The sequence below is a fragment of the Varanus komodoensis genome, unplaced genomic scaffold, assembly GCF_004798865.1.
Source record: "Varanus komodoensis strain SLA01 unplaced genomic scaffold, ASM479886v1 scaffold1, whole genome shotgun sequence".
Lineage (NCBI taxonomy): Eukaryota > Metazoa > Chordata > Lepidosauria > Squamata > Varanidae > Varanus > Varanus komodoensis.
In genome coordinates, this window is record NW_025335268.1 from 90,203,518 (window position 1) to 90,225,454 (window position 21,937).

The window sequence follows — 21,937 nt, forward strand, 5'->3', positions numbered from 1 at the left end:
CTTGATGTCTGAGAATAATGTACTTTCCATCTTCTCTAAAAGACTTTTTACCTAATTGCTGAGTTTTCCTTTCGCAAAGCTGTAACAACTTGAAAAGAAAGCTTACTCATGGGCACTCAGGGCTGCCGCCTAAGTTCATTAGAGCTAGCGGGAACTCTCACTGGTCTAAATGGGCTTGGGTGAGGTCCTCCATGGTTACATTATAGACAGCATGTGGCTGGCCAGATGGTGAGTGAACAGAAGGAAACTAAGCTGGCTGAGAAATGGCAGGTGGAGGAGGTAGCAGGCAGGTTTCCCATGAATTGCAATCCCGCTTCATTGCCTGGCATCTCCAAGTAAACAACCAGAGGAAGTAAGGTGGGGAAATGCATTTGGCTGCATCCCCTGGAGAACTGTGGTTGGGTAAAGGGTATTACTTAGGGATGCGTGACCTGAGTTAGTATTAGACATGGGCAGCAGATTGATGAGCTAATTGAATGGACTGAACTACATTGGATTCCAGGTGAGGAATTCTACTCTGGTGGTGGTGGGGTCTGCTTGTAGACAGAAAGTGAGCATTTCAGAAAGAAAAGTGCCATGCTTCAGGTTCCTCTTTCTGTGTGTGCATGTTGCCTGTTGCAACTTCTGCATTTCCCCTTCCCAGTTTTCCCTTTCCCTTTTGACAGTAAGATAATATTGCATGCCCCCTCACCACATCCAGTCCTCATTGGCCTCTTTGCAGTTGAAGTTGGTGGTGGAGGGAACACACTACTCATTTAGGGTGCAATCCTATTTATTTATTTTTACATTTATAAGCCTCCAAGCTATTTCAGCAGGAATCTCTAAGCGGCTTACAACTGGTAATCAACATTACAAATATTAAAACAAACAGTAAAACCAATCATATATAAAAGAGAAAATTAACAATCGTCATTTAAAACTATATCGAGTGGAAGGACAACTATATACAGCAATATATTAAAAACAATTTAAAATCTGTTATTCAAATACCCTGAGAAAATTTTTTGCCTCGCGCTGAAAAGAGAGCAGTGTTGGCACCAGGCAAATTTCTCTGAGGAGCCTGCTCCATAAATGGGGGGCAGCCACCAAGAAGATTCTTCTTTTTAGCATCCCTCTCACCTCCTTGAGGGATGGCTCTTTTAGAAGCACCTCCTGCCTGGAGCTTAACATGCATGTAGATATATACGAGAGATGCATGTTTAGATAAAAAAAATCCTATATCTGGGAAAAGCAGAGAGTTGTAAGGCCTTTCTCTATCTAAAGATGCAGTAAAAATGCACTTTTATCCATTTATGATTAATCTTGTACTATCACTGAAACTCACCTTAGAGTCAATGTACATCATAAAAATAAACCCAGTGATAAAACACAGGCATTGCTCTTGCAGCAACAAATGCAGCATCTAAAATACATAAATAATTGACCTGTTAAAAACATTGTCCTGTCCCCCAACTTTAAGTGATTCTTTAAAAAGAAAGAGTTTTTAAAACTGTGTTTACATACTGCTTTCCATTATTAAATTATTTCATTTTAATTGCTTGTTTACATATTGTTATCACTATGTTTTGTGGACTGTAAAGAATGAAAAGGCCAGACATAATTATTTAAAATAAATATAAATATCTAACAGTCATTTTTTAAAATTATTATTATTATTCTTATTTTCTGTTTCATCGACGTTGGGCACAGGGATTTATTAATATGTAAAAGAACAGTTCCTAAAATGGTATGCAAATTTATCAAATTACTAATAAGCACAAAGAACATGACAAATATTATGCCAGCTGTAAGCATGTAAGTGTTCTGGTGGGATTATACGTACTGGGTTGTGGTATCTCTACAGGGCTGTGTTGGGAAAGTCCAAATATATCCTCAAATAAAAAGATATGTTTTTGTATGTTCTTTAATATAAAATCTGGCAGCAATGCCCTTAGTCTCCCTCCCCATCTGCAGGGATTTTTCTTCCTGGTTCATTCTCTGGGAAAAAGGAAAAACAGCCACAATCTATGCTAATGATCCACTTGCTTTTAGGCAAGCTCCTAGCTGCACTTCCTTTGAAACATAAAAATACCTAGCCAGCTCATGCTTTGTCTTAAGGCAGCTCATGTTTTGTCTAAAGGAATTCTGTATCTCCGATTGCAAAAGCCACAACATTTTAAACCTGTTGGATTTCTGTAACACCTGACTGTTTTATTTGTTATTTGTTATTCAAACTTTCAATGGGTCATGATGTTTTTGATGTTTTTCCTGATGCCTATAATGATTTCTCACTGTTTCTATATTATTCACCATTGCCCTCACCTTCTCACTAATTCAGAATCTCATCACTGCCTTGAAACTATGTATGTGACCCACAATGTATAAAAATCTGGAAGCCTGTAGCTGGTTCAGTATACTGGCTATCTGGCAATGCTGTTTTTGGTTTGGTTTGGGGTTTTTTCCCTCTTTCTTTTCTTTTTTCCTGCCAGGTAGGGGTACCTGAGTGTTCTGCCAATAAACTGCTGAGGACTGAGCACACATCTTCCATGTGGAGCCAAGTTCTAAACCAAGATTTCCTAACCACTGCTTACAGTGGATGCATTTGATAAGTCCTGATGATTTTGGTCTGGACTAGAACCATTATCTCTCTTTGGCCTGGTATCTTAGGATTCCCAAACTGTTTTGTTGATTCTATCCTAGTTATATGTAAACCCACAAGCTCAATACAGTGGCAGATCTGTGAGGAATTCTTTACCTATTTTTACAGCAATGCAATGACTCAGTCTCATTCAGGGATCTGAATGCCAACTTAACTCTAGCAGAAAGGACAGCTGACTTGAGAATAACTGCTAATTGCAGAAAAGCTTCTAGGACCAGTAGTGCTGCTAAGTAATTTTAGATCTATCTGTATTATTTCAGGAGTGAAGCACATGATGAATATTTCACTCCTCAACTATCATTCCATTTGTTAAAATAGTTTTCATATTCCCAATGTCAAAAAAACCCTGTTTGCATACCTTGAAAGAGAGAGATTCTGAGCATGAGCAGTTTTGCATTTAAACTAACTAAAATCATAGCCCCATCTTGCTACAGGAGTAAATGGAAGTTGCTTTTGCTGCCCTGCTCTCCTACTCTCTAGGCAGTCATTTGGGGTGCCTCTAGGCTGTGGGATTTGGACTCTGTCCACTGTCTGGGGTATAGACTGGTGTGGTGCTGATAACATGGCTAGCCATTAATCTGAGAGCTTGCATCCAAAAGGCAAACATTTACCAGTTGTGATATCTAGTGGCATTCTAGAGGGATCCTTTCCAAATCAACTGTATCTTTACCTATTTGCATCCCATGAGACAAAGCTTCAAGCATGTTGCAGCAACGCATGCTACACAAGCAGTCAGGCCTCGTGCATCTTCACAAACAGCAAAGACACAAATAGCATGCCTCACAAATAGTGAGACAGATGAGTTGCTTATACCAACTGCACAGGTAGCCACAGCTGGGCAATTCGTGGGGAGAGGGGGAAGCCAATTTGTATCACCCAGTCAAAGAAGCTACTCCTTCAGTGAGACCAGGCTGCTGTCTGCACAGCTGGAGGCAGAAGCATGACTCACTTCCCAGCCCATCCGGCACACTCTGAAATTGCCCTTCTCTCAATCTCAAGCTCCTGAGCAGGGGAGGGGGCCGCGCGCACCGCTTCTGCAGTGTGATTTGCTGGCAAGCCCGGGGACAGCCTCCTCCTCCTAACTGCAGTCACTTCAGAGAGATTTCTGTGCACTCCCGGCATCTTCAGCGATAAAGTGACCTGCTCAGAGCCCGTGACAAGAGGTACGTCTCCCCCACGTCTGACTGGCAGGGAGCACATAGGAGGAGGTTTGGGATCAGGCGAATGCCGCAGGAGAGGTACATGCAGCAGTCTGTGTGGCTTTTCTCTTGCAAATGCTGGGCACCTTTAAGATGGGACCCTGAGCAGCAGACGCTGGGAATATGCAGCGTACCAGCCAAAGCGGAGAGTTACCGGTGCTCTTCACGCCCAAAGATGGGTAGAGCAGACTGTGCAGAACTGCTTAGTAATTGTACGGTCTGGAATGAAATACTCCGCACTGCAAGGTCAAGAAATCCTTGGTGCATTCTAAGCAGTTAGAGATTGCTTTGTGCTGAGCACATGGAACTGGGTTTCATAGAGATATTACCTGTGTGCTTGTGTGCGTTCTGAAGTGATTGGCACTATGCGTGTTTGCCTTTCGAGGTGTGCAACCTGTGACAATATAGGGTTACTTGGATGTAAGGCTCATTGCATTCGATACTACTTTAGTCCTACGTGTGTACATATGTTTGTCAAGATGCAGAGTGACTACAGGGAGTCCATCTTTGACATATCCAGAACTAGCAAAATATATTTGACTTCTCAGAATGAGCATCTAGTTTTTAGGTAGCCAGTCAATTGCAAAGAACTGCAAAGAAATCTTGCAGATTTTAAAGGGAAGGGCTGTAGCTCAATGGCAGAGGATGTGCGTTGCACACAAAAGGCCCTATATTTGATCCAAGGCATCCCCACATTGATCTGAAAAAGACTCCGGCCTGAAACCCTGGAGAGCTGTGCCTGGTCAACTTGATGGGGAGAGGTCTGACTTCAGGCAGCTAGCTAGGTTTGGGTGCCATGTTTCTGGCAGCTTGCTAACTAGGCACCTGAAACTTTATTCTTTTGTTCATTCCTGATGGTGGGGTCCTCTAAATTTTCCATTTGGGGATTGATTTTTAGTTGCCTGTTTAGTTACTGCAGGTCTTCATGAGGTTTTAAATGCTGGGGAGCAGGTAGCTACAGCTTTTCTGTGACAAAGTCCACTGGGTGGTGCTCCACTTAAGGCCCTGCTGGGACTGTTATAATTAAATGATAGTGAGATGGAAAGACTTCTGTCAGAAGGGCAGCAACATTTATCTTTAGACTAATTTCTGCATAAAAGATAGTTTTATCTAAGGATGCAGTATAGGGAAAGTAACATTGAATTCAATGGAAATGTTGGCATATAACTGTGCCCTTATGATCCCCTAGGATTTAGCATGCCTAATGTTTCCCACTTGCAACCTAAATTTGTATCTCTTCAGTGTTTGGAGTGCAGTAGCTCTTTGAGAACAAATGGGATTCTGGATCACAGGACACCTAGCCTGAGATTCCATCTCACTGTGTGTGATGGTGAAGATCCTGTCGGGTGAAGGCACTGTACTATTCTGAAACCCAGTTTCATAACCAGCTATTGAAATACTGTAACTTGCTATCTTAACTGGGTAGCCTGCATCAAGCTGCTGTGTGTCAGCCTCATTTGCCTATGTGCAAAGCTGAAATAACACAGAGCTCCTGTGTAGTTGAAAAGAATGTATGTCTGTTATAAGGCACATCAGAAGCACTATGCAAATACAGGGAGCAGTGGACAGCATGCAGTTTGATTCCTGATAGTTATTTTTATGGGCATGTAATGCATGGGGAAGGGTCTGCAGTTCAGTGGCAGCATGCATGCTTTGCATCCATCAGGTCACATATTAGGTCCCCAGGATGTCCAGCTAAAAGGAGCTTGGCTGCAGGGCTGTGAAAGCCCTCTCCTGAAAAACCTGGAAAGCTGCTGCCAGTCAGAGTAGGTAGTGCTGGACGAGGTGAACCAGCACCCTGAGTCAGTCTTCTCATTGCTTTGCCAGTTGCCTAACATCCCTGTTGACACACAAGCTATTTGAATCATACTTGGGATATTAATGTGTTGGTTGCTGACAGCATTGGGAGTGGGGGACAGCCTAGGGAACAGTATTGGTCATGGATGTGGGACAATGCCCCCCCCTTGCTCCCCTTCTCAGAGCCTTTTTAATAGATAACTTGAAAAAATCAGTTACTTGGTCCATGTATTTTTTTTTTTAAATCCAGAATTCCTAGAGAAACTGATACTTTTTACTAATAGTAGAACAGCTGATGAGAGACATGCCAGTCATTTCTCCCCTTTGCCCTAACAGAAACATTTCCAGCAGCTTTATGTAAATCCTCTTGATGGCACTGATCAACCCTGCTGAAATATCCATGCTGTCTTGGGGGGTTTCTAGGTAAGTCTTTTATTCTGTGCTTGCCATTCCTCACTCAGGCGGGTTTTAGAATTCATTGTTATCTCCCAGAGTCTCTCCTCCACTTTCTAAGCATTTTCACTGGTGGTGAGGAGTGTCTGACCAGGGAAATCCAAGAAAATCCAGAATGAAACATTGATGTGATTGGGTAATTCTGCTATATCACAGTGTTAGCTAGAAGTTACATAGCAGAATGCACTGTAAGTGAGATGAAGAGATTTTCCCTCTCCACCTTTAATTTAATTCACAAAGAATGGGAAATCATTGATAAAATGTGGGTGAAAAGTCGAGTTTAGAAAAACCCTTGCCTATTACCATAAGAGGTTTAAAAAAACCCCTAAGAAGATAATTTGCTTGTCTCAAAAAATGAGGATGCAGTGTATGAACTGTGGCTAGGAAATGTGTCTATTCCATATTAATTGTCAATAGAACAATCCATTAAGTCGCATATATAAATGAATAATACTCTGCCTATTTTGTGCCTTTCATTCTGAAGCTTCTAAAATCCTTCACAGCTAAGGATACTGTCCTTAACACACCTTAAGTCCGGTTGAACTCAGTGGGGCTTGCATCTGATAGAAATGTATAGGATTACCGTGTAAATGAGCTAAGCATACGCATATCTGGGTTGTGCAGAGAGGCATTGCCTACAGTAGAAAGGGAGTGCAATTCTAAGTAGGTTCAGGCACAGTCCTGTCAATTGTGTCCTTGATGCTTGTCAGCCTCTGAACTTGGCTTACTAGTATCCACCACAGAGTAAGAGGAGAGAGACCGCTGGTTTTGGCCATCTCCCTGAGGTGGGATACCTTGGAAGGGGAGGAAAAGATGCTAGAGTGCCATCAGAATACCTGCTATCCTTCTCACCACCCCTTTGGCACCTGCTTTATGGAAGAGGCAGCCGGTGCAGTTCTTTCTGCTCTGGCTGTGAGGAGTGGAGAGGGCTTGGAGTGTGAAGCCTGGATCACGCTGGCAGCAATCCCTGAGTCCAAAGGCAGTCCAGAAAAAGGTGCTTAATTTTCTGGAGGGATGAGTGACCCAACTGTACTATTATTATGGTATGCTGAGGAGAAAAATACTGTTGAATTTGCTGAGGAATACCATGCTCTCATAGAAATTTTTTCGACATGACCATAGTGCAAAGGTCTTTTTTACTGTGTCTGTGTCACAGTATTTTCTGGACATGGGTGAATCTAGCACATCCCTCTAATTCTTGGGCTCAAAGATAAAGCATCTCTAAAAGTGCTTCAGTCAATGACTCCCTTTTGACTTTTATGCAATATAGGCAGTGTGCTTTACTTGTATCCTACTGTGTTTGGTGTGATGGTTTCCAGGATGCCTCTTTCAATCACGTTTGAACAGCTTTGGTAATTAACCTTAAGAAATGTAACCATGGCTGGGCCAGGCCGGCGATTTGGGACGCTCTCTACAGAGCTGAATAAGGTCTGCTCCGATGAAGGAGATGGTTATCCTGTATATCCAAAGAGCTATTATGATCTCGACATGGTCCCCAACCTCAGACGAAGCAACAGTGCCTTCAGTAAGAGCAAGCGGAGGGCTCACTTCAGTCCCGGCACCAATGAAAAGGCAAGTTCAAGAAAAAGAAGATAGACCCAGATGTTGGTTCTTTGTGGTGGGAGAAATGATCTGACATGGGAAGGAAAGCAAGAGCACAGTTCTGGAGCAAAAGGGAATCCCATCTTTAAAAGACAGAAGAGGAATCTTCAGTGGAGGATGGTGACTCCAGTGTCAGTGGAAGAGTACCTCCACTGTGAGTGTTTGTCTGAACTTTAAGGGAACTATCCGTGGTACTAAATCATACTCCAATCCCCCAAACAGGTTCAGAACAATGGATATCTCCTTAAAAGTTCAGATTTTAACCTAGACTGGATACGCTGACATGCTGATATTAGGACCACCATCGTCTACTGCATGGGTCCTTAAACTCTGGCCCGGGGGCCGGATCCAGCCCGCCATGGCCATTTATCCAGCCCGCCTCATTGGTTTTCAATGCATGGAGCATGCACCCACATGCCACATACACCCACGGCCACCTGCTTCATCCCCCCACCCCCCGGTGTGGGGAGGCGGTGGTGAGGAGGTCATTTTGGACTCGCTAGGAGGAAACACTCCCCAAGAGAGCAAGCTGTTGCATCACGCGCCCACCATTGCATCGCGGCGTGCCTGCCCGCCCCCCCTTGCCTCGCCTCCCCTTGCCACACGCTCCCACCCACCCACCCATGCCTTGCCTCGCCGCGTCCGCACACCTTGCCACACCCCCCGCCCCCCACCTCAGTGCCCCTGTGCCCCACGCCCGCTCCGGCCCGTACACCCCGCAGGCACCACTTTTCTGGCTCGCGCCCAGACTGGCACCTTTCAACCGGCCCCCTGGTGAAAAAGTTTGAGGACCCCTGATCTACTGGATACACTTCTTTGGATTACATTTAACATGAACACAACTGTATCATCTCCCTTAAAAAAAAAATCAGAATTCAGCACCATGAAAAACACTGTCGTGATTCAAAGAAATTATGCAAATATACACAATTTGTGGGAGGAGAGTGTATATGTCACCTTGCTTCTACTTTGATTATTGTCCTTTTCCCTGTGCATTCTCTCTGCAGGAAAATCTCAGCTCATGGATCCCTGAAAACATTCGGAAAAAAGAATGTATTTATTTTATCGAAAGTTCACAGATGTCAGATTCTGGGTAAGGGGGGCTACTCCTGCTGGTTTTGTCTGTTTCCTTTGGATGTTCCACTGAATGTCCAAAAGTGGCAGTGAGCTCACTCAGCAGCAAGGGTGAAATTGGACACCCCCTAAGGTAACACTCTTATAACTGTTCACACAGGCTCACTTGCGATAGAATGACAGTGGAGACGATCTTACAGCAAGTGTGCCAGAAATGCAATATAAGAGCCTTCCCAATTCAAGCTGCTTGTTCTTTAGACTAAGTAAGAGGTCTAGTTATATTGTGAAAATTGTGCTTGTCTACAATAAAAATGCCTGCATGAGTGGCAGTGGACTGTGCTTGAACTATAGTGGTCCAGCAGACTCCCAGCTCATGTGGGTGGCATGCTGGCACTTCATATTAGCAGGCTCGGATCTCCACTGCTGTGCACATCAGACTTCCCTGTTCCCTGTGAGCTTATCTCCGATCTCACAGTAACTAGGAGCAAATGTCTCTCCACTGTAACAATATATTGTTTTCTGTTGCAATGCAAAGTATTTTGCAGTGTCTTGGTCTTGAATGGGCAATGACAACCCATTAGCTTTACAAAAGACCTGCTCCTGGTGGAGAGGAAACTTCTGGAATAGGTTTGTTGATGTGATTCAACACAGCGGCCTGGCTTTCTGCCCTTGCCCTTGGTGTTTGGCTGTTGGGACCCACACAGTGAGCATCTGCACATCAGTGGTACCGCTGCACCACCACTCAGGAGTCTCACATGGATGCTCTTATTGAGGGAGAAAAATCCACTGTACATCCCAACCAAAGCAGACTTTATCTTTATGTTAGGAACCAGTTTATTACAACAAAACCAGTTTAAGGATAGCATGCAAAAATGAAATTGGCTTGTTCTCTGTTGCAGTGCAAAATATTTTGGGGTGGATTTGTCTTGGATTTAGGATTAATTTTAGGGGAGGGAATATTTCTCTTGCTAACTGTTCTGGACCTGTTTGTATCACCTGTACAGAGTTAGTTGTGGCAACATCATTTGACAATCCTATAGGTAATGCACCCTGGGCTGTGGGCAGTTGATCCTGTGGATCTGACAGCATGGACTGAATCCAGCTGTTAGCATGAGTTGGTGAACATTCACAAGAGTGATGTAAAAACTTCCCTAGAGGTCAAAGCTGTGCCTTGTGGCAGGAACGAGATTTTTCAAGCAACTGCCATGTGCTCATGCCACACTCCATGCTTTAGTCCTTAAGGTGTCATAGAACTCTTTAATTTTGGAAATGGAAACACAATAAGTTGTGATCAAGGAGGCTAAGAGATGTAGAGTCCATCCAGTCCCCTAATAGACATTTGACTGTGGAGAACAGAGAATACCAGCAAGAGTAGTTTCTCTGTTGAGAACGTTGTGATGGTGAGAGAAGGTGACTGGGCCAACAGCTGCTTTTGCACAGGAGCCCTATCCTATAATGTATTTGGCAACCCTAGCAAAGCTAGCTGATGGGCTTTTCATGATGTGCTGTCCAGATAGGGCTCTCAAGATGTTTGTGAGATTTTGGTGCTGTTTTCTTACAGGAAGGTGGCATGCGAGTGTGGCTATCTCAGGGAACAGCACCTGGAGGAGGCCATAAAACCTGTCATGTTTCAGGGGAAAGAATGGGACCCTAGAAGACACGTCCAGGAAATGCCCACAGATGCTTTCGGGGACATCAGCTTCACAGGCTTGGGGCAGAAAGTAGGGAAGGTGAGTGAGCACATGGCTGGAGTAGAACTGGAGTTAACAGCAGTTAAACTCTCTCCCACAGTTCTCTTGTAAACAGAGAAATGAACAAGCAAGCATTGTTTGAATAGCTTTCAACGATGGGGTGGGAAAGTCATGGACCCCCATTTCTTGTCAGACTCCCATTCTCATCTACCAGGGATGATGGGAGTTGCAACCTAATGGCACATGGAGGGCCACACCCTTGTTGTAAGGGTAAGAGACTATAATCAAATGAACAAAACCCTGTCCGTGAAGCTCTTTGTTTAGACATTCAAATTGCAAGGGCAAAATTAAAGTTCCCTCATTCCCGTCTATTGTCTTCAAAAGGGTGTGTGGCAACACTCCAGGATTCCATAGGAACTAACCTAAGTATCCTTTCAGTGTAACATTACTCAGCTGGAGTTGCTATAATATTTAAAAGCTGATAAAAGGCCTTCCCAGTGGTGACCCCTCGTTATGGAATGATCTCCCTGATAAGGTTTTCCCCGGTGCCAGCATTTTTTCAGAGTCCAGTTAAGCTTTTCTCTCAGGCATTCGGCAGCATATGATGGGGAATTTTAATCAGGTCTTTAATTCGTTCATGTTCATTATTTAATATAGTTTTTAGATATATGTACTTTTGTGTCTTGTATGTGTAAATGTGTATGTGCATGTATACATGATTTTATAATAAACCAGCTCTCTGAATGGTTTACACAGATTAAAATCTTATTGGCAGTATTAGAATGTAATAAATGAAACTGTGGTTCAGATATTGATGTATTCTTAACACATAGCTTAAAATCCAAATCTGTGCATGTAAGATTTAATGGAACTTGCTTCTATTACAGGATTGTGGCCTAAGTGAGGGATGTAGCTTGACACCACAAAGTGTTTTTGCATAAATATTACAACAGTCCTGCAAAGAAGCCTAGTATTATTTTCATTTTCGGATGCAGGTCAAGGGAGAAAGATGATAACTTGCCAAGAGCCCCCTAAGTGAGCTCATAGCAATGGCCACAGAGCTCGGTTCTCACTGGGCTGCTGTCTCATCTGCTGATGAACTGGCCAGAATCCGTTCTGTTCTATCTTTGATCAGCATGTCCTGCAAGTCACCAATGTTCTGTGTACTTTTATCCACATTTAGAATATTACAGCCTCTCTGCAATTAAAACAGCCTGTAGGGATTAGGAAGGAAAAAGGCAGAGAATAGTTGTCACTGAGTGAAGAGGAACCCACTGAACTGCAGAATGGACTTCTGCAAAGGAGTCACAAAAGATTCTCATTACACTGGACAAATTTGCATGTCACAATAAGCCACCCTGAAAAGAAAACACAATGCCTTCTTTAATCCATTGCTAAACCACATTGTTGCTGCCAGACAGTCAGGTGCTCCTTGATTTGCCATGGTTCCCCCCCACACCCCCACCCCCCATTAGCATCCTGCACATGCCCAGTACATAAGCCAGGGAGCCTTGTGGCACAGCATTTTTAAAAAGTAAAGCTTGGTTAATTCCATTATGTTTGTCATGGATTGCAAGGCATATTTTTTTCTTTCCAAAATTGTATGCAAATTAAATTGGAGTGCGGGAGCTAAAGATCAAAAACAGGTATTTTCATCCCATAGGCTAAAGTGTGCAAAGGAAGGTTTGGAGAGATTTGTGCAGGCATGTTTTCAGTTTGGGGTGATTTGTGCTCATACATTGGTTAATGTATACTTACACTAATGCATGCTAATGTGAATGTGAATTACTTAATATGAATGTGTGCATATCTCTCTAAAAGAATATAGGGAAAGTTGGGGGAAAAAAAGAGGAAATTGCTATCCCAATTCCACATTTTCACAATTTCCACATTAGAAAATTTGCAGAAATGTGTGCAAATTTCACAGCTGATCCTGCTCAATTTGTGCAATTCTGTTCAGAGTGAACAGGGATTGCAAGCAAGGATCAGGCATGCAAATTTTGCCAATCTGACATATGGCTAGCCAGATCATGAACTTAATAGTGCATTAACAGTGCAGTTGGCCTGTGTCATTCAAGAAATGTTGTCAGAGTGGAGCATAAGACCCATTTGCAACCCTCCCATGTTTTCTAGCCCTGTCTTCTACCATTACCATTCATTCATTCATTCATTCATTCAGTCTTTTATGAAAACATTTCTATACCATTCAATCAGTCACAGGCTCTCTGACTAGTGTACAACAGGAAAAAACATAGTAAAATTACATAGTATAAATAGAATTGGTATCAAATAAGACATCAATAGTATCCACCAAGATTAAATAGATACAACAACAATGCAATAATAATAATAATAATATTTATTTATTTATTGAATGTTTATCCCACCACATTAGCCAATAAGGCTCCCTAATAATAAACAATACATATCACCAAAATAATACTTAACCCACAGTAGCACCAATGACAGTATGACTAAAAACCAGTATACAATAGTATAATCGTATTTAACAGTTAAAATACTAGGAAAGTAAAAAGGCTTTAGCCTGGAGCCGAAATGTGTAATGGGTCGGTGCCAGGCACATCTCTCTGGACAACTGATTCCACAGTCAGGGTGCCACGACTAAAAAGGCCCTTCCCCTTGTGGCCACCTTCCTTGTATCCTTTAAAGGGGGCTCCTGGAGAAGGTCCCCCACAGATGATCTTAAGGTCTGGGTGGCATGTATTGCCATGCTTATCACAAACAGCCTATTAAAAAGGGAAAATGGAAAAACTGCCCTTTTGACTGGGGCAGTAGGAGCGCTCTGCCTTGAAGAATCCTATATCACTTATTCATGAAGTTTCTAAGGTGTTCAAATGTGATAACAGGAGGCTGAGCGGCTGAACTCTGATGGCCTGCCCAGGTCCGCACAGGAGCAAGTACCAGGGAACGGTCCTCTCATAAGTTCCTGCTGCATTTTATTCCCTTGTTACAGTATGTGCGTGTCTCTTCTAACACCCATCCAAGAGTCATCTATCAGCTGATGACACAACACTGGGGCCTCGATATACCCAACCTCTTAATATCTGTGACTGGGGGAGCAAAAAACTTCAACATGAAGCCGAGACTGAAGAATATATTTCGGAGGGGGCTTGTCAAGGTGGCACAGACGACAGGTAAAGCAGTTTCTGTGTGCAAAGTTTGGGGGAAAGGGCTTGCTCCTGCATAATTTCTCTTATTTGTCATTTTTTGTCTTTTCCTCTGCCTTTCAGCCCAGATAGGCCCCCAGGATAACCCTCATACAATCAATCCATTCTAACATGCAATAAGCAATCAATATAGAAACACAAAGCTAAAATCAGAACCAGCGAAACAAAGCTGAGTCTTCTTCTTGGTCCCAAGTGTAGCATGCAGGGCTGGCCACTGGGCTGGGGACTGCTCCTGTGCATGAGATACCTGCTGGGGATTGGGGCAACTGCCTCTTCCCCTGCTCCAGCAACCTCAGCTGCACTGGGACTTCTGACAGAGGGGAAGGCTCTTCCCCAGCCCAGTTTATCACTTGGGCTACAGGGCAAGTGAGTGGGGCCCTCTTGGCATCATGGATTGCACAGAGGGTTACATGTGAATCACAGATCACCCACCTCTGGGGCTTTTCAGTAGGGGTCCGGACATGCTCCGACCCTACCTAAAGGCATACTGTATTTTCTGTGTAGTAATGAAATCAAATGTCTCTCCCCGGTCCAGAAAAAAGCAGAGAAAAGAAACAGCTGGCCTCATCCAGTCAGGTTCTCTGTTGCACAGGTGCATGGATTATCACTGGCGGTTCTCATGCTGGAGTAATGAAGCAAGTTGGGGAAGCCGTAAGGGACTTCAGCATGAGCAGCAGCTACAAAGGCGAGATGGTCACCATTGGTATTGCCACATGGGGGACCATACACAACCGCAGCAGCCTCATCTCTCCTATGGTGAGCCAGAAGGATTTTCAGACATGCTCCTGAAAGACTTACCTGTGCAGTGCTCTACACTCGTGTCCTTGGCAGCAAGTCCCCTTGGACTTAGCAGGGATGACTCTGGCATTCACATGTCTGGGTTTGCACTGTCAGCCCTCCTGCTGCTAGATCTGGGGAAGTGGGGATTGAGAGTGATAGCATTTTGTAACCTGAGTGCAGAAATTCCATTTCAGAGAACCTCTTGGGGACCACATTCCAGTGGCAAATGGGGGCAGAAATCACATCCTATTTTTCACTCAAAGCTCCTGCTGTCAGGATCTGAGCCTGAAAGGGCATTTCTTACTTTTAGAATGAGGAAGAAACTGCACAAAAGCTGGGAGGCCAGCAAAGGACTGGTGGTCAGGGAAAAAGAGTGGGACCAGGGAAGAGGGTGTGACCTCTTGTGAACCCCAGTGAGCCAGACTGGGATATCCCAGAAGGCTGGATTTGACCCCTGGGCCAGATGTGCCAGACGCCTGTGGTGAACAAAGATGCGATGGAGATTCTTTGCAGAAATTTCTGCATGACCATAAGTCACACAAGATCCTCCCTCAGCGATTCCCCTTTTTTCATCGGAATGTTTGCAGGGTAGCTTCCCAGCTGAGTATGTACTGGATGAGGAGACCCAAGGGAACCTCTCTTGCCTGGACAGTAACCACACACACTTCATCCTGGTGGATGATGGAACAAATGGCAAATATGGTGTGGAGATCCCCTTGAGGACCAGACTTGAGAAGTTCATTTCGGAGCAAACAAAGGTGAAAGGAGGTAATGTCAACACAAATGTGAGGCTGGGTAATCCCAGTGCTGATAAGAGTCTTCTTATGCTGAACAGTCAGTAACACTACAGTATTATTTATCAGGACTCTTCCGTCCTGATAGGACTATTCAGCTTCCAGGACTAAGCAAGACTGAATTTATTTGTGCCAATGAGGATGTGGACTTATGCACTCTCCCATTAGATCTTCAGAACATGGAGCCATGCTGGAGTCCATCAAAGGCCTAGTTAGTTCAGCATTTTGTTCACGCAGTGACAAACTGGATGCTTCTGGGCATTCCAAAAATAGGGCATGAGTGCAGTAGCACCCTCCCCCTTGTGTTCCACAGCAACTAGTAAATAGAGGCATCCCACCTCAATTCTGAAGATATAAAACCAGCATAATGTATAGCCACTGATGAGAACCATCTTGGTGGTGTCAGATTGAAGGAGGAGGCCATAGTCAATATCAGGGCATTTCTGGTTAATGAAAGGTATCAAAGAGACTGGAATCCTGGGAATAGTAAGGAATGTCTTTATAATAGCCATTGGCAGGGGAAAACTGGGCCTCTGTAGCTGTTGAAGATGGTTTCTTTAGATTTGGGCTGCTTCCTATAGTATGTAATTTCTTCCTTCTCATTCTGCAATCTGGAAAAGGAGAACACTTGAGTGTTTTGTTGCCAAATTACTGGAAAAGACCCGAGCTCAGTGGCAGAGTGCATAGCTTGCATGCAGGAACAGAGATTGCGGGACTGACTGAGCCTTTATGTCCTCACAGGAGTTGCTATTAAAATCCCGATTGTCTGTGTAGTGTTGGAAGGTGGTCCTGGCACTCTTGATGTAAGTACCTAGTGGACATCTGAGCAATGGTTAGTACTAACTCCTGAAAGAAAGTCCATTTCATGGTGCACTGTGCCTCAGTCACTCCCAGCCCCTGTTGACTCAGTGGCAGAACCGAGTTTTAGGGGGCAGCATTCAGCAGGTGATGTCAATGTGTAGCCTGTGCCGGTTTTCTCTTGACACACGTAAGTGAACACCTGGAATTCTGACTAGTACATTGTATGTGGCCTTTTATCTCTGTCATAGTGAAAAGAACTTGTATAGCAGCAAATTTGGTTTAGCTGTGAACTGTGGGTCTTGCTTTCAGCCCCTGAGAGCTGTTTTCACACAAGATGAGGTTGGCAGGCAGAAGAGGATGCTTTCAGAGCAATAACTGCCACTGCTCATCAATTGTTGTCTTCAAAGAATTGTTGCCTTTCTGTTCTAAGTTCAGTGTCCACATTATTTTGGGGTATTATATTCTTATTTCTGTTGTTGTAAACCACTCAAAGAACATTGGCAGTTTGGTGGTATGATGATGATGATGGCGGCGGTGGCAGTATTGTGCATTGATTGTGCGTTCCTCTCTCCATGATCTGTCCACACCCATGTTCTTAGGGCTACTTTTTCAGGGTTTGCTTTCTTTCTTTCTTTCTTTCTTTCTTTCTTTCTTTCTTTCTTTCTTTCTTTAAGAGGCATGATTTTGACATGAGTTGTCATTGATCAGGTAGCTGTCTATTAATCCCAATATAATTTTGCTATTCCCTTTGCTGTAGGTACCATTTCTATCACCTCTCCATTTGTAAAAAACTTTTAAGTGGTGCTGTATATTTCTTTAAAATGATAAAATAGTGAAATGCTACACAAATAATTGTTCTAAAACCATAAGATGCCACATGTATTCATGTATGTATATTTATCTTTTTCACACAGAGAGATACACATTTTATCTTCCATCTTCTTCAGATGCTCACATAAAACCATATTTCTTAAATGGGAAGAAAAGCCACCTGTATTGCTGTAAATCTGCTATAATGCAGCTATGCAACTGCACCACTCCGTGGTTGGTTATCAGAATATATAGAAAAGCAAAGAAGTGCAAACCCCAGGAAAAAGGCTCTGTGAAGGATGGATTTTTTCCTCCTGCAATGAAAGCAGAAGTAGCCAAACTAAAGCAGCAGGTTAAATCCCGTCATGCAGAGAAAGCCTTGGAGGGGGTATAATGGCTAAAGCCCATGGGGCAGTATAGGTTCAAAGGCTGTCATCCTTTTGCAGACTATCTACAATGCAATCACCATTGGCACACCCTGCGTAATCGTGGAAGGCTCCGGACGTGTGGCTGACGTCATTGCTCAAGTGGCTAATCTGCCCATCCCGAAAATAAGCATTTCCCTAATTCAGAAAAAACTGAGCACTTTCTTCAAGGACAGCTATGAGCAATTTACTGAGAGCAAGCTTATAGAGTGGACAAAAAAGGTAAGGAAGAGGATGTCACTGGTTTCTTTTGGTGAAGTGTCTTGATTTAGCAATATGCCATTTAGCATGTGCAAGGGCCTGTCTTTTCATCTCCCATTTGGGGCATTTGCTACTTCTGCTACTTCTCTACAGTTGCTTCGGAAGCCTTTGCTCAGCAACGCACAGGTAATGTTACAAGCCTGTGACTGGGCCAAAAATGAGATCCCAACCAGGGGTGACCACATGGAAGATAGGGATAGATGAAGACAGAAACTGGTTGGAATAGTGCACCAAGTCTTGTTTAAAAGCATTGTCCTTGCTCTGGGGCAAGCAAACATTTTGGCCCAAGGCATTAATTGAAATTTTGAAAGCCACATTCCAAGGCAGGTGTAGCAGAAATCAAAGGAGTAGGGCTTTTCAAGGTAGAACCAAGATATTTTATTTTTTAAAATTATCTTTTAAATGTAATTTTACCTACTTTAAAAAACCTATTTTACAAGAGCCATAGGGTTCTGCTGGGCATGTCCTCCGCCTCCAGGTGTCCCTGTCATCTGCTGTGGACATGTGGTCCAATACGATGGTTGTGATCTTTCCTCCTTTATAAGCCTTGGAATATCCACCTGGATTGATGAAGCTGTTCCCTGGGAGGCAGCCATCAGAGTGGAGGTCTAAGCAAAGGAGACTGAGTGACACAAGCACTCACCCTTCAAGTTGCAGTTCAGCTCTATGCGTTTCAAGTCCTACCCCCTTTCACAAATGGAAGCATTTCAGCTCCATTTTCTGTATGTTTATGGACTCCTGCTGTGCAGGGGCCTAACAGGTGGGGGGGCTTGGAGTCTGCTTTAGACAGCATCATGTTTTCAGGAGGTGCTGAACCTGTTCGTTTTCTGGGAGAAACTTAACTAGCCTGGCATATTGAGCAGGAGCTTAAAGAGTCTTGCTTCAGTGCTTCGCTGAGCTACAAACTCACTAGTGGCTCAGGGGGAACCATTTATTTATTTATTTATTTCCCACTTTTTCCTTTTCAAGGAACTCAGGGTGGCTTATGTAAGTCTCCTGCTCCTTTCAATCTTATCTTCACAACAACAATCCTGTGAGGTAGGGTGGGCTGAGAGTCTGTGACTGGCCCAGAGTCACCCAGTTAGCTGAGTGGGGACTAGAACAGAGGGATAATAATACTAGCCTACCTTACAGGAATGTTGTGGGACTTAGTGAATACGTGTGTATGGAGAGTTTTGTGCAGTTAAATGCACTATGCCACCCTTCTCCAAAGTGGTACTCTCCATATGTTTCAGATTTCAGTTCCCTTCCACCTCAGGCACCATGGCCAGAGGTCAGAATTCTGGGAGTTGTAGTCTAACACATATGGAAGACACCAGCCTGGTTGAGGAAGGCTGCACAATGTAATAATGATTATTCCTAGTGAGCCTGAAAGGGCTGGAAATTTCATGGGGTGTTAATGAAGGCTGAGAATCAACTTTGGAGAGGATTGAGGGTCAGTAGACTTGTGAGAGGGGAGAGGCCATTGTCTTGAATTAAATGGAATGTATGGGAAATAGCTTCACACAGTGGAGGGGGCCAATAACATGGCAATGGGTAGGGCTGCCTTGGTCTTACATGTTCTTTTTGGTGATTCTCGCAGATCCAAGATATTGTGCGAAACAGGCAACTCCTGACCATCTTCAGGGAAGGCAAAGATGGGCAGCAGGATGTGGATGTGGCCATTCTGCAAGCTATGCTCAAAGGTGAGAAGGACCAGGAGTGTCACGGAGAAGCAGTGGAGGTCCGTAAGGGAAACTGTATCTGTGGGATCCTTTTGGGAGACACAGTCCCCTAGGTGTCATTGGGCTTTTCTACACCAGGTATTTATCGTACCTTCATCATCCCTCACTCACTTTTGCTTCTGTGTCTGACACTTTTGACAAGTTCTTCTAGAAGATGGGAAATGTGACTGTCAGTTGTGAAGTGAAAGAAAGCACAATTTCCTCTTGTTTGGTTACACTGGTCTGTTATACCACAGTGCCACCTAGAGGTGATGCAGTTGAAAGCTGTAGTGGAAACGCTCCTCATTGAGTGTTCTGATTTCAGGTCTTTGAGAAAACCGAAAGTAAATGTGGCTGATTACATAAAAGAACTTGTTTTAGGTGCAGCACAAGGTACTTCTGTGGAACTCTGTGTGTGTGTAGCTAAAGCCTCCCTTACCTTTCCTGGTTTTCCCTGTGGAAATTGCAGAGACATAGGAGGACACTGAAGGGGCAGAATACTGCCCAGTAATGTACCCTGACTCTGAGACACGGCATAAAGATGTTAAACAAAACCTAGTCAGGTAAAAAGCATTTTGGCCCCAAAATGCTTCATTTGATTTGCTGAGCTTAATAGTTAATTTCACAGCTCACAGAGATTAACATCAGTTTAAAAACAACCCAATTAAACACTCATTCAAACATTTAAGAAAACACAATAAAAGGATCTGATACCTGCTGAACTGCAGCCATTAAACATCAGTGTCTCCATCTGTTAAAAAAATGCCCAGGCTTTGACAGGCTTCCCAGGAGCAATTTTGAATGCCAAATAGTGCATATGGTCCTGGGATGTTTACAGAGATCTAGTTTGGGCCATACACTGAACCAAGGGGGTCACCCATACATTGAATGACTTGAGAACATAGGGACACTGTAAGCGCCTCATACAGTCCGTGTGTCGGTCCTTCTAGCTCAGTACTGTTGACAGTGACTGGCAGTGGCTGTTGAAGGCTTCAGGCAGGATTCCTTCCTGGCCCTCCCTGAGAGGCCGAGAATGAGGCCTTCTGCATGCCAAGCATGTGCTCTGCCACTGAACTACAGCCCCTCCCAAGCCTCAGCACCCGCTATTCCCAGGCAGTCTCCCACTGGAGTGCTACCTGCTTCCAAACACAGTTAGCTCCTGTGTTCATGGGGGGTTCAGGTTAGTATAGTCCAGCTTGGCTTTCAAATATATGTATTCTTCTACTATTTCCCTCTTGGAGTTCTGGGTGCATATGATTAAGAGAGTAAAAACATTGCCACTCCGTTGCAGCCCAGTCATTTTCTTGTTTATTCTGCTACTGCAGCTTCCCGATACCGAGATCACTTTGGCCATGAGAACTGGGACCACCAGCTGAAGCTCGCAGTGGCATGGAACAGAGTGGACATTGCCCGGAGCGAGATATTCACTGACGATCATGAGTGGAAGGTTGGAAGTTTTAAGCACCATGTTGGTAATGAGCAAACCCCGCTTTCTGTCTGCACCATTAGGACAGAGGCCAGAAGTACCAGCTTTGACTGAGTACAACCTTGTCTCTTGGGAAGGCATGGAGATGGCAAAGCTACTCACCATTAGTGGGTGCTGCCTCGCACTGCTGTCACTTTGTGCCACATGGCCATGTTTCCCTTGGAAAATGTTCTGCATTGTATGACACATCATTGTGGCATGTGTCTCCCCACCTCTCAGGGATGCAAAGACACACAATAGAAGGAAATTGTGATGCATTTAGAAACATAGAAACAGAGCGAGTCAGAAGGAGCCTCCCGGGTCATCTAGTCTGACCTCTGGCACCAGCCGGCTCCGCTCACGATATGCCCACCTTGTGCATGCCCAGCCTATCTTTGAACACCCTCACCAATGGGGCCTCAACAACCTCTTGTGGAAGCCCATTCCATACCCTCGGGGTCCTAACTGTCAGGAAATGCTTCCTGACATCTAAATGGAACCTTGGCTCCCTGAGCTTTGCTCCGTTTCTTTCTTTTTAGCATTATTAGTTTTGTGTCTTTGATAACATGGCAACCTCCCATTGCTTCTTGGAATGGGAGGCAGGGGATCCCATAAGGGGTGAGGGGTGGTGAAGTCAGTGACCCTGCAGATATTATCCATCCCATGCTTGTTGTCTTGTTCTGTGGGCTTGCATGCTTAGGAAAGATTGGATTCTCATGTATCTGCCATACCAGACTGGAGAGGAAATGGCTGTGCCTCATCAGCAGCAGTGAAACCTGCTTGTTTGGAACTGGCTACTGCTTCCTCACTTGGCTGCAATATGTATTTAGGCTAAACTGATCATCTCCTGGGCAGTTCCTTCCTCTTTGTTTCCTTCTGCCTGCTTCCCTTTTTTCAGGGACTGGGCTACAGTGCAGCTGTTGCCTGTGGCCATTACCAAGTGCTGCTGTGGGGCGAAGGGACTATGGAGGTGGTGGAGCCTCTGCTTTGCATGCAGGGAGTCTCAGGCTCAATCCCCTGCATCTCCAGGTGGGGCTGAAAAAGGAACCCTGGAGAGCTGCTTGCCAGTCAGTGCCAGCAGCCATACTGGGCGAGGGGGATTAAGGTAGCTTTGTGTTGCCTCAGTGCCTTCATGCCACCTTCTTCCTGTCTTAGAGCTTCCTTTCGCTACTCCTTCTCCCTGCTTCTGTGCCGCAAGGAAGACAGCCTGGGTCAGTTTGTCTGGGCTGATGCCATGTCCTTCTGGCTGTTTTTCT

At 44.3% G+C, this 21,937-nt stretch overlaps 1 protein-coding gene across 1 annotated transcript in view; it reads left to right on the forward strand.

The window, feature by feature from the left end:
• Nucleotides 1-7,464: 7,464 nt before the first annotated feature.
• TRPM2 (transient receptor potential cation channel subfamily M member 2) overlaps nucleotides 7,465-21,937 on the forward strand; it is a 38,940-nt gene continuing 24,467 nt past the window's right edge. The window contains exons 1-10 of the mRNA XM_044449936.1: nucleotides 7,465-7,659; nucleotides 8,697-8,782; nucleotides 10,325-10,493; nucleotides 13,429-13,609; nucleotides 14,235-14,398; nucleotides 15,010-15,190; nucleotides 15,958-16,019; nucleotides 17,274-17,474; nucleotides 19,096-19,198; nucleotides 20,542-20,663. Of these exons, the coding sequence (XP_044305871.1) occupies nucleotides 7,465-7,659; nucleotides 8,697-8,782; nucleotides 10,325-10,493; nucleotides 13,429-13,609; nucleotides 14,235-14,398; nucleotides 15,010-15,190; nucleotides 15,958-16,019; nucleotides 17,274-17,474; nucleotides 19,096-19,198; nucleotides 20,542-20,663 (1,464 nt within the window). The remainder of the gene's footprint in view (nucleotides 7,660-8,696; nucleotides 8,783-10,324; nucleotides 10,494-13,428; nucleotides 13,610-14,234; nucleotides 14,399-15,009; nucleotides 15,191-15,957; nucleotides 16,020-17,273; nucleotides 17,475-19,095; nucleotides 19,199-20,541; nucleotides 20,664-21,937) is intronic.